The sequence below is a fragment of the Platalea leucorodia genome (genome assembly GCF_965183815.1).
Source record: "Platalea leucorodia genome assembly, chromosome: 2".
Classification (NCBI taxonomy): Eukaryota; Metazoa; Chordata; class Aves; order Pelecaniformes; family Threskiornithidae; genus Platalea; species Platalea leucorodia.
In genome coordinates this window covers 128,963,786-128,976,343 of record NC_138824.1, presented here as the reverse complement: position 1 = coordinate 128,976,343, position 12,558 = coordinate 128,963,786, and the positions used below count along the sequence as shown (strand labels likewise).

General features: G+C 50.1%; 1 protein-coding gene across 1 annotated transcript; it reads left to right on the top strand.

The window, feature by feature from the left end:
- Positions 1-562: 562 nt before the first annotated feature.
- VTCN1 (V-set domain containing T cell activation inhibitor 1) lies at positions 563-10,871 on the top strand (the record flags this gene model as incomplete). The annotated part of the gene is made up of 5 exons (XM_082337690.1): positions 563-594; positions 5,271-5,335; positions 6,789-7,136; positions 9,787-10,065; positions 10,750-10,871. 5 exons carry the CDS (start codon positions 563-565, stop codon positions 10,869-10,871), a joined length of 846 nt encoding a protein of 281 aa, XP_082193816.1.
- Between the last annotated feature and the right edge of the window lie 1,687 nt (positions 10,872-12,558).

The following is a 12,558-nucleotide window of genomic DNA, read 5'->3' as shown; positions in this document are numbered from 1 at the left end:
AACACTGCTGATCCTGGAAGAGCCTCTTAGCACAGCACAGAGAGGCAGGGGAAGATGCACGTTACGAATGGGGACAGGAAGGGGACCCGCAAGTGGGGCCTCTCTGCCCAGTGCCAACAGCATGACTGGAGATTTTAGCAAGGAGACCTGAGCTAGTCCTGAGTATAACACAATGCACCAGTGATGAGTGAGCTGTGGGTCTATGTCGGACACTGCTGCTCTCCTTCCCCAGAGTTAACTGGCTACCAAACCATGAGCAGTGTTATTTTTTGTTTTAAATCAGACATGTTTCTTTCATGGATGGTGTAGGAGGTCTCTCCTATTGCCCCAGTGACTAACCAGGCCTCCCTGCTTTTGACTGGCCTGGTGGGGGGAGCTGAGATGCTCACTGCTTCCTCATTCCTCAGAGTTCACTGCTTGGGCTCACCACTCCTTAGCTGAGTTCAGTTATTTAAGCAGGACAGCCTGGGAGTATATACCATGCGAAGGACAGGGGCTGTGCTGAACAGCGTGGGACCTTTGGACACCTGGAGTTTGACTTGTCTTCGTAGGTGCCGTGACCATGGCATCCCAAGGCCAGGTCATTTTCTGGAGGTACTGTATTATCTGTATCTGCTTTGGGAGAGAGGAGGGAGGGAATTGTGTTTTCCAGAGGCCTCGGCTGTATCACCCTGCTGCCAGGAGCTTTCAAGATAGCAGTTCTTTGCAGCTCGACTCTATACTGCACTCACCCAGGCTACTTAAATACTGGTACAGCTTCTTTTATAAAATCTGTGAGGCCATGTAGCTGTCGGACACCCATGTGCAGGTCATCAACTGTAGCCAGGATGGCGAGGTGTGTCATAGAAACTGTGCACGGCTGGAATACGCTACCTCAGGTTTGAATGCTGTGGTAGGTCGGGGTATCAATGGCTCAAGAAAGGCTCTGTGTTCCTGCTGTTGTAGGTTGGGGTATCAATGGCTTGAGGAAGGCTCCTTGTTCCTTCTGCTGGCCCTAGGACAGCCACTTACGTCTCCATCACATCGGCGTGCTGTGGGCAGGAAGGCAAAAGCCGTCCTGCAGCAAGTTTCCTTGCTGTGTGGGTCAGGAGTAAGAGCTGGGAAGACGTGCAAGCTGGTTTGCATCTCTTGTTTCAATGAGCCTGTTTCCTTTGGAGCTATTGACCAAGGCCTGGTGAACTGCAGTCAGAAAAAGAAATATCACGGGAAATGCCATAAAAATATCTACCTGGTATCCTTATCTCCTAATTAGTTAAAAATAACCCCCACCAGATGGCTAAATTAGTTGGGAAATTTGCTTCAGCCTCCAATGAACGTGGACTGGGCTTGCATGTAAACGTGACTGCTTGAACAGAGCCACCAACAAGCCACATATCTTCATCCCAGGTGTGGCCTTTTCCAGGCTGGATGGAGGCAAAGGCTCCAGCGAGGTGTGTGAGACAACTCTGTTTGTTTGCATTTATTCTGACAAAAAGGTTTCAGCTGCTACGAGTATCTGTCCCACCTAATGAACAGCAGTGAGGAGTACAGTCCACATGTGAACAGAAGAGACCTCTCACGCATGAGTTGTGCTCCAGCTTTCCTACATGGAGCATCAAGGAAGAACTAACTAGTAATACTATCTGCATCTTTTCACTGATGAAAGTGAGATCACTAGTAGAAATAATGTAACACAGTGTAAATATCCACTGAGCATCATGTTCCTCATGCATCTGGAATGCATGTAATAAGCAGCTCTGTTATTTTCAAGAAGCAGCCCAGCTGGCTTTTGTCAGGGAAATGCAATAACTGATGAGTGTGAAAAAAATGAATGTCTACGCCTTGCTGCTCTGAGAACCATACTCTGCCCACTCCAGGCTGCTGCGTGCAACCAGATGGCAGCAGGTTACTGGAAGCAGCAGGCTTCTTCAAGGCTGTTGGCATCTTCAGGCTAATCTTGAAACACAGTAATAGCCCAGAGAGAGGGCTGAATTTTCCAGGAAGCTTCAGAGGAGCAGTGGGAGGTTTCTATTGATTTCAGGAAAAAACAAAACAAAACGACTCTAAAAATAAAACTGAAACACTGAGAAAAGTTGAGCTCTGCAATCATTAACCGCTTATTGGAATGGAAAACCCTTCCTTTTGGGTTACCTCTGCCATGCTGTTTCTTTTCCACAGTAAGCTTTGATCTAAGGAGGAAGGCAGGGGACCTTCAGTCTCTTAATCTTCCAGGTTTTTTGATCCTCGCACCTCTAAGCCCATTCCCAAGGGAAAACTTACTCTGCACAGAGCTAGAAATCAGGAGGATTAAGCCTCCGCTGCCTGTCACAACAGGGCTGCGAGCCTCTCTCTGTCCCCTGTGTTCAGCAGCATTCAGGCTGTCTGGAGCTGCGGACAAAATCCCGTTTGGCTGTGGGTAGGATGTGTGGAGTGGCATCCCGCAGGCTGCCAAAGTGCTGCCGGGAACCGAGGGCCGTGTCAGGGCTCCGACTTGTGCAGCCCCAGCCATCTGCATCAGCCAGTTTCCATGCCTCTGAAACGCTGGAAGTATGAGGGCTGCTGATGCACAGAAAATTGCTTTTTGCTTGAACTGCTGGATTGGAGTGTTGCGAAACACATCTACTGTCAGCATGTGGCCGGATTACCAGTTTCCTCTTGTTTGTTCGCCCTGCGCTTCAGATCGACTCAATACGCATAGGGGGGCTCACAGGCAAATATTTTTAATTCTTGGATCTCGCAGTTTCTGTGGAAGAAACTCCAAAGTTCCTGATTTCTCCTTGTCCCTGGCAAGGGGTGTTGAAGTGGGCAGTGGCATCCATGTACCCAAAATTGCCCCCCCCCCAATAACAAACGACCGGCTTTTTCCATCAGCCCTGTTGCAGCCTTGAACCAGGGGTGGGAAGCACCTCTCTGCTAGCAAGGCTTTGCAGCTATGGGGGCAGGTGGCACACGCAGGAGACAAAAGCGTTGGTGCTGGCCTGTTAGTGCTGGTTTGTGTGAGTGAGCTGAGGACAGTTTTGCCTGGCACAGTGCTAAGGCAGAGGTGGTGTTCAGGCCAGAGGGTCCTTTTGATGACCAGAGGCAAGTGTGGTGGCACCTGAAGCGTTTAGAGACTGCAAAGGAGGGTGTCCTGGCTGCTTGTCCCCTGCCATACCCCCCTCCAGCATTTATTGATTAAATCCTCTGTAACCTGCAGGCAGCATCCCTCAGCTCCCAGCAATTTCTCCCTTGCCCACTTGTGGGAAGGAGGATTTTAATCCAGAGGCGTGAGGGTGAGTCACTGCCGCTGTGCAATAGCACGGCTGCCACTTGCTCCAGGCATATGTGTGGTGGGTCTAAGCCAGTGCTTCCCAAGCATGAGAGCTGAGGCTGATCCCAGCAACCTTGCCTGAGTTTATAGCAACTATCTTGCTCTGGGATCAGCTCCGTAGAAATTGGTGGAGCTCCTCAAGGAGGTAGAGATTATTTAGCATACACAAGAGTCTCGGTATCTGTCCTGGAATAGGAAAGCACAGGGTTGTCCCACAGCGAGCCTGGCTGAGACCCCAGGTGACTCGGGGTTGAGATCTGTGGGACATGACAAGTCTCTGCCTGGAGCTGTCGCACTGCAGGATCTGTGTGAGCAAGCAAACACCTCCCAGCTCTGAGGATGTCAAGGCAGTGAGGGCTTGGTACGGATGTGAATGTATATATGGACTCATATGAACCTATATATGGACTTATGGCACACTTGTGATGGAATACACAGTTCTGATCCTTTCTCTTGAGCACACTGGCATGTGCAGACAGGGCTCCCTCCCACAACTTTCCGCTGGCTTTAAGAATGAGGATGGAAGGGAGACAGTGGGAGGACGAGCAAGCCTTCTGCAACATCTCCCCTTCTCTCCATCCCTCGCTTTCTCCCATCCCTGCTGTGCCCTGCAGGAGGGGCTTGTTCACATGGTGCAACTCCCTAGAGCTCTGTCTCAGCCCTGTCATCCTGGCATCTATGGTGATTGAGGCGTGATTGTGCAAGTAACTGATGCAGGCACACATTAACGGCGGGAGGAGCAGTGCGGTTGTACAGACACCGACAGGCTCTCGCACGGGAGGCTGCCCAATGTGTCGGGAAAGAGCGAGCCGCAAGCCAGTGAACACAGCTGAAGCAGAGCAGCTATTTTTGTGTGGACAGGAGGGCTGTGACATCTTGCAGCCTGGTTCTGCCTGGGGATGAGACGAGAAGAGGCAGCTCGGGAGTTTCTGTGTACAATGGGGCAAAACAGGCTCTGGGCTGGCAGCCCTGGACACTGGTGGGGTGGCCGTGGACAGTGCCTGTGCCTCCTGCAGCACAGCTCCTTCCAGCACCCTGCCGGGCGTGGGGAAGGGGGAAAGGCCCCTGTGAGGACCTCCTGTGGCTCTCTCTGGGTTTCTTCTCTGGCAGTCCTGAGCAGGGCTGAGCCCAGCAAGTCTGTGAGACCGTCGGGCAAGAGCACATGAGCTGCTCACCCCAGAACGTACCTGTGGGTTTTTGTGGGGAGCTGCTTCAGGGCTTGGTCCAGTGAGGAGCTGAGGTTGCTGCCACAACACCCAGGTGACAATGCACCCAGGACCATGTGTGACAGCTCCACCGGCTCTGGTGGGAACCTGCACTGGGGCACGCTTAAAGGTCTGTCCGAGCTGGGGCTGTGCCGGGGTCGTTTGCGCTCAGCAAGGCTCAAGCTGTGCTGCTCCATGTCATGCTGCCTGTCACCTCCTCTGCCAGGAGTGCTCTGCCTGTGTGGCTTAGCAAGTGGCCTTCTCCTCCTCAGCTTCTCATTTGACAGCCACTTATCCATCTGCACATGGGGCATCCCCAAACCAGCCAGCTCACAGACCTGGCCCTGTTTCCAGCCCCCTCCTGCCCACTGCCTGGCTTGTACTGGGTGTCTTGTGGGGTCAGAGGCCTGTCTCAGTGCTCTGCTCACCTCCCTGGGTCCCTCACAAGCGCCAGCAGGGACTGCCTGGCTTGCTTATGCACCAGGGGATTCAGAGAGGAGCATCTTCCACTGGGACCCGCTGCCTCCTTCCCAAGGCAAAACCTGGGTCTCCTCTCCTCCCGCCACATGGTTCCCTACCTTTGATGATGAGTGCTCACCCTGATGTTCATCACTACTGTGGTCATGTGCTTCACTGGTCCACCTAGCTCTGGATCTGTGGCTTACCCGCCTTGACCTCCTTCCTGCTGGTAGTTCTGCAGACATGCACCGTAGGCGTAGGGTGTGAAAGGAGGTGGGCTGCGTGGTAATGTTGTCCTTTCTTTTTTCCCCAAATAGCATGACTACGGTCATTATCATCCTGGCTGCAGTGATTGCCCTGATCATCGGGTTTGGAGTCTCAGGTATGGGACTGCTCCGATTTCTTGCCGTTGCCAGAGGGCTGATGGACTTTTGCCCTGCTGCTACCTCTGTGTCTCCATCCTGTGCATGGGCTGAGGTGTGAGCTCGTGTGGAAGTGCCACCTATAACCCTTTCATGAAAGCTCGCTTTATAAAGCTTATGTACCAGATGGCTGAATTAATACTGCACAGGTGACTTCAGTTCTGGCCTTTCTCAGCAAGGTGTGCTGTCCTTGGAGACTGGAGCTCTTGTAGGTTTTAAATAATGCAGATATGCACACACACACACACACCCCTGTGCTCAGGGTGGGTTAGAAGACACCAGCACTTGGCACTCAGAGCCGAGTGAGGAAATCCGTTGGCTTTTAATTTCTGTGAAAACTTGTCAGTGGGCCAGCCCCAGGCTGCAGCAGTGACGGTGCACGTGTGAGCCCCGGCACTGTGGGGCAGCTCTGTTTTGCCCCGGGAAGTGAAGGCCTGACCTGTGCTTTCACAGAAGAAATTAAGACTTTTGTTTGTTTGTTTTTTTGTTTTTAGTTATCATCTATCTATCTATCTGATGTGTTAGCAACTGATGTGTTCAACTCCATCTGTTGCTCCATGGGAAGCCAGCTGAGGCAAGGGGTCAATAAGTGTAGCACAACCTGTGCTGCTGGAGGTATAGTGCTGAAATTTCCTTGGGCTCGGAGCCCTAAACCTACACGTACAGGAGGTCCTGCACATACTGTGCTCCTTCTCCCAGATAGGAGGAGACAATGGTATTTATTGCGAAGTCGGGCGGCATCTGCCAGGATGGGGCACGTTCCCCTGCTTCCTCAGAGATGACAAAAATGTGTTGCTTTGGTGTTGGCCGAAATGCAGCCTCCCTGGGGCACTTAGGGAAGGGCTGCATGGAAAAGAGGAGCCGGCTCCAGGAAGGAGCTAATTCTCAAGCTCGCTGGTTAGGATTTGATGTGAGGAGTGATCTGTGTCCCCAGGGAAGGGAAATGCTGATTTTTCTTAAACGAAAGAAAACAGTTTGGATTCCAGTAAGGGTGAAAGGGCAGCCTCTTATTTCTCTGCCAGCATTATGCCTTGCAATCACATTTGTATTGCATAAAGGGAGGTCCCAACTAAGAAAAGACACAAAAATCACGCTCTTCTGGCAGCTGCAAAGAGAAAAATCCCTGGTACATATAAGTAAGCAAGAAAACACCATGCAAATTCTTCTCAAACACGAGGAGCTACTTTTTGAAGCAGACTGCCTGCTAAAGAAATGCTCCTGTGCTTTATCTTGGTATACAAGCCATGGGAGTTGACCTCCGCTAGCAGCACTGGTAGCTGCTACTGGTGCCCTTGCGAACGTGCCAGTGCGTGTTCAGCCTCAGGGCTGGTGCACGACAGCTGCAGGGTGGTCTGGTCTTTCTCCGCACTCACCCCCTCACCTTTCTCACGCCGCCTTGCTTTCTCCTTGCAGGGAAACGCTCCATCAGCGTGATGGCGCTGACATCTCCAGGGAACATTGGCCAGCGCGGCGTCCTGGGCTGCACTTTCGAGCCCGACATCCGGATGGGCAGCATAGTGATCCAATGGGCCAAGGCGGGAGTAGCTGGGCTGGTTCACGAGTTTAAAGGTGGGAAGGACTACCTGCAAGAGCAAGACGCGTCATTTCAGGGCCGCACAGCGGTGTTTGCGGACCAGGTGATCGGCGGCAACGCTTCCCTGGAGCTGAGGGATGTGCAGCTCTCCGATGCCGGCACCTACTGGTGCTCCGTCACCACGGCCAGAGGGAGCGGAGCTGCAGTGCTGCGGTACAGGACGGGAGGTGAGGGGTACAAGAAAGAATATCCTGCTGCAAAATGCAAGCTAACATGGCTCAGCTGGACCTACCCTCAGTTACGTCGATGCTAGAGGCTCTGTGAGTGGTGCCCGCTCCTCCAGCAGCCACTGTCAAGCCTGAGTAGGACTGGGGTATTTTTGGCTTTTCCAGAGGTGTTTATGGCCTTACATGTTCTTTCCACATCCTCATTGCAGAAAAGATTATTATTTTAATGCACTCAGTTGTCTTTTTTATTCTATTTACCACACGTAGTCTACCAGATACTTAACTGACTACAAAGAGCCCCTAAGAATGGGAGTAGCTAATTGATCTTATAAAGATTCAGATTTTATACCTGTTAAAGATAAAATTATAGCTTTTTCTCTCTAGATTAAGATATATCTCCAGCCAGGAGAAGTGCTGCATAGTAAAAATTATAGCCTATTTAATATCTTTTTTCTGTTTTTCTAATGTTCTCAGTTTTTAAAAATGGCTATCAAAGCAACAAACCGCCTATATCATAGTTATTTTAAGTATTACATATTTGCTAGAGTTATTTGTTTACCTTGTTATGAGTCAACCTTAAAACATGCACAGACTCTGCTGAATTTTCATTTGCGGGTGCTTAATTCTTCTGAACCCTCTGGGTCTGGCCGTCATCTTCACCGCTGGCACAAAGCAATACGCTCCCACTGAACTCAGCAGCGTTTCACCCGTTTCTGTCACCTCTGGGTCTTTCCAGTGAAATTGTGGTGAGTTACACAGACTATACAACAGGGATAACGTGAGCCTGCATAGGTAGGTGGTCTTAGTGTTTCTCTGGCTGGCTTTTGCTGGCACCCCTGAGGTCCCAGCACATCTCTTGAACTCAGGGGTTGGCACAGTAGCGTGGGTCCATGACCTTCCAGTCATGGAAGTTTCTAAGGTAGCCAAGAGAATTGTTAGAAAGGAGGGAAAAAATCTTCATGGCTCTTCAAATGTTGGAGAGTCAGTCCTCCAGGAGAGATCTGGAAACCACCAGGTCTTCACACTCTTCCAGGGAGATGACTTTGGCTGCAGTAACAAGTCACCTCCCAAAGGGTCACCTCGTGTTGGAGACTAACGGATGAACCACTTCAGGGTCTCCTGCAGACTGCAGTCTTTGCACCCTCTCCCTGACCACTGCGACCACTGTTGCTGCCCCACAGCTCAAACTGGGAGAAGAAAAACAGTCTAATGTCTCCAAGTCAAGGAAATGCAGTTTTAGGATGGGTGACTGCTTATGTGGTGAGGCCAGATGTACAGCAGCATGGGAGGGTTCCTCTGTTCTTCAGGCCAGTCATGGAAGGACAGCAGTAACAAGCAGAGCTCTTGAATGAGACAGGCTGCTTTTCTGCAGGTCCAGTCTCCTCCTTTGGCCCAGCAGAGCCAAAGCACCAGGAGGTAGGCACCAGCTTCTGTGCAGAAGCTTGTGACAGATGTCTTGGAGACGCAGACACTTCCCCACATCACTCATGGGGCGTCCATCTTGGGACAGAAAGGCAATACAAGACTTGGTGTTGGAGGAACATCTGGCCAGTGTCATTTCAGTCTCCCATTTCTTATTGAAAGTGTGTTTTCTGCCCTGTTGCTATGTGAAGCACTTCCTCAAGCAGTGAAAAAAAGGCTGCTGGGCTCACAGGCCCCTTATCTTGCAATGGCAAGGATGGAAGAACTGCTTGGGACTACAGTAGACATCAGCAAGGCCAGAGGGCTTTGGCTCATGTCTGAGGTTTGCTCTTGTAAAAAGCTGCTGTTTCTCTTCACCTATGTGCATGTGGAAAATACAGTGAATACAGAGGTCTGTTTTTCTAGAAGAGTGAGACTAACAAAGTTTTATTTGAGAGCCTTGGCTGAGCCACAGCTGAGTTTGCAATGGGCTTTAAATATTTTGTTTAACCCAGTTATGTTGGCGTAAATCCTGTAGTTCAGGCCACACCTTAGTCTGCCCTCAGCCTCAGCAGGTGCAGATGGAGCTTCCCCTGGCTGCAGCCCCATTTAAGCATCAGCGTCACATCATGAGGCCGTAGGTGTTGGTCAGGCTCCCTTCTCAGTCAGCGGAGAGGGTGAGTCATCTTCCCCTTCCTCCAGCCTCTGATAATAGCAATCGGTTTTGGCATGCCTCTCCCTGCTGAGAGAAGCAGGTGCCTCATTTCAGCCACCCACCTTCAGCAGAGGTGAGTGGAGCTGCGCTGGCTGCAGTTCCTGCCCGGCAAAGCCCAGCGTTCGGCAGCCATGGGCGGTCTCAGGCTGGCCAGGTCCTGAGCCCAGTCTCCTCTGGCAGCCTGGATGTCCAGGAGCTCTTGGGAAATGATTAGTTTATGAGCCCAGGACCCAGCTCGTAACTGTTAAGCAGAATTACTTAAAGACACTAAAGCTGTGCCATGACTCCAGCAGATCTCGTCAAACTGGACTGTCTTGTCCTAGGAGTCTCTAGATCCCCTGTAGTCATCCCCCTGTAGCCCAATCTATACAGACCTCTGTCTGAGCCTCTGTGTTTGGTTTGGCTACATGCGATGCTGAGCAGCAAGTACTCTAGAAATACTTGGGACTGACCAGCAGATGCAGTTGGGTGTTTCACGCCCAGTTCCTAAACATTTGCTGTTTTCTGACTCTCCCCCTGTTTTCCCTCCCAAAGCCTTCAGCACCCCCAAGGTCCACGTGGGGAACAGCAGCAGCGGGGGCACGTTGCAGTGCGAAGCACCACGTTGGTTCCCTCGACCTGCCGTGCGCTGGACAGCCTACAGCGACACCGGGGAGTACCTACCTCACGTTGCCAACACCAGCTACGAGCTGAACGCTGAAAACATCACTCTGAAAGTGGTGTCCTTTCTGCACAACATTACTGCTAACGCCACCTACACCTGCATGATTGAAAACAACATTGCCAAAGCTACAGGCAACATCAAGGTGACAGGTAGAGTTTAACACCACCCAGAGACCACAGGCACGGGGGAGAAGAGAGTCCAAACAGTGCGCTTGTGTGCGTTGGGGGGCTCCTGCAGCGCCTGTGTTGGTCAAGGAAGGAGCTGAAGTCTGTGGCTAATCCAAGCACCTCTCTGGGATGAAGGAAAGGGTCTGTGTTTGGTCCTGCCCTTTCAGGTGTTTTTCACGGTAACGATTGCTCCCTTGGCACAGGGACAGAACTGCCAGGGAATGGGAAGGAAGGAAGGACACTTCAAAAGAATCTGTTCCTTTGAATGTTAACCAAAACCAAACGAATCAAACAAAATCCCCAACTTTTAACACTTTCTTTAGCCAGTTCAGCTTAGATCCCTTTTGTGTACCAAACCAGCAGGCCCCTTTAGGTGTTACTAATTACAATCTCTCTGACTCCAGCCCACCTCCTTTATTTAAAAGGCCACCTTATTCACAGGAAAGCAAACTTTCCAAAAAGCCTGGTTATCTTCTCCTGTTCTACGTGAGAAGGGTCATAGCTCTTCTACAGAGAGAGCTTCATAGCAGTGGGTCTCCAGTATAAGAGGCAGGGTCTATCTTTATTAATATTCAGAAAAATGGGGAGGAATAAATATACACACATGTTTTGCCTTCCCTGCTGCGTTCCCCTTTCTGGTAGCTCCTCACTATTCTTCTGCTACAGATTTCAGCATTACAAGGGGGACCAACTTGCAACTGGTGAACCTGAATGCAGAGTCAGTGTCCTCCTCCCTACCAGCCTGTCACTGGATGCTTCTGCTTCCCCTGCATCTGCTGTTGATATAAAACCTGTATAAAACAATCAGAAACACTGCTGGACCTGGAGGTAAGCTTGGAAAGGGAAACTCATAAGCATATATGCTCAGTGTATGTCGACCCACTTTTTGTGGGTCGAGTTTTGTTACAGCAGCAGACTCAAGCCTGCCAGAATGGGAGGACATGTCTGCCCTGTGCCCATTCTTTCCCCATCCCCAGCTTTAGGTGGGATTCATGGCTTCTCCCTCCCCCAGGCTCCGTTGCTGACTTCTCCTATCGCTTTCTGCAACTTTAGAGATTCTTCTCTTACACCGTTGACTGTCAGCTCTTACTCGTCCTCTCATTTTCTTTTCCTTCCCTCCTCAACCTTCTCTCCGGCCCAAAAGAGAGATGTCTTGCTTGCTGCTCTGCACACTCGCTGAACCTTGGCTACAATTCATGGCTGCAAGGCAGCGTGGACTTCTTCCACTCCTTCCCCGTGAGGCCTGCTGCAGTACAAGCCTTGCTTGCACACGCTTTAATCGGACAACCCCACTGCATACTGCAGCACCTTCAGTAAATAGTACCTAGTAGGGATACGTTGACGAGGGCTAGAGGGAGCTGCCAGCCCGAGCAATCCCACCTAGACCTGGAATAAGGAGGGCTGTAGACAGTCAAAGCACAGGACAACTACCTTTAGTATTCATGAGTTTTGGCTTTGGGTGGTAGGCTCTAGAGGTGAACTGGTGATGAAGCGGAGAGCTACAGAAAATCAGCTAAAAGGAACATCTCTGTCTTTCCATGCAGAACAGTTGCACAGCTACCCTGATGGCAGGACACGCTTCATGCTTTCCTCCCTCTTGGGCCGAGAACTTTAAGAGCTCCTCCCAGTCCCAAAGCATGTAGTAGCACGAACATGAAGCCAGCTGATTTCGCTCTTGTGTTATTATTTCTCACCCACGCCAACAACAGGATACTTTGTTTGGCTTCAGAAAGAGAGCGAGGAACTTGATAAGGAGAGTTGCATAAATAAAGGAAAAACTCTGATCAGAGGAACAAGATGTGTTCTCTTGTCTGAAGTAACCCAGTGACCAGAACTCTGATCATGGACAGAAGCTCAGAGACAAACAGGAAAAGAGTTTCCTGCAATACATCGGAGAACTAGTCCTTCAAACCTAGAGTTCTAAAAGCAAGCACATCTTAATTCCCCCCAAACAGATTTGATTCATCTGTCTCGTGCCTTGTGATTCTCTGAATGTACTAATAAAACTGTGAATAAGAGAGCCAGTTAATCTATTCAGTCTTCTCAGAAGAATATAATCAAACTCCCCTTCTGAAAAAGATGTTGTGAATGGCAAAACACTGATGGATTACAAAACGGCCAACAGGCTTGGAATAAGCATTAGGTCTTCAACCTGGCAAAGGCAAACAGCCTATATAAGGACTGATGATTGCATTTGTAATGTGAAATAAAAGAGGAACAGGTGAGTAGTAAGTGTGGCAGCAGATGGAAGGATAACATACATAATGAGGAGAAAAAGAGGGACACTACTAAGATACTACTGGAAAGTTCAAATTCAGAAGTAAGAGCAGTTATTAAACATAGTTACAACTATAGAGACAAATTTGCCTTTTTTGTTTTTAAATGTCTCTGTTATCTGGCACTTCCTATCTATTTCTGTAGCACTGTCTGCTACAATGTTATTCATATTACAGGACTACTTTCAGTTGCACTTTT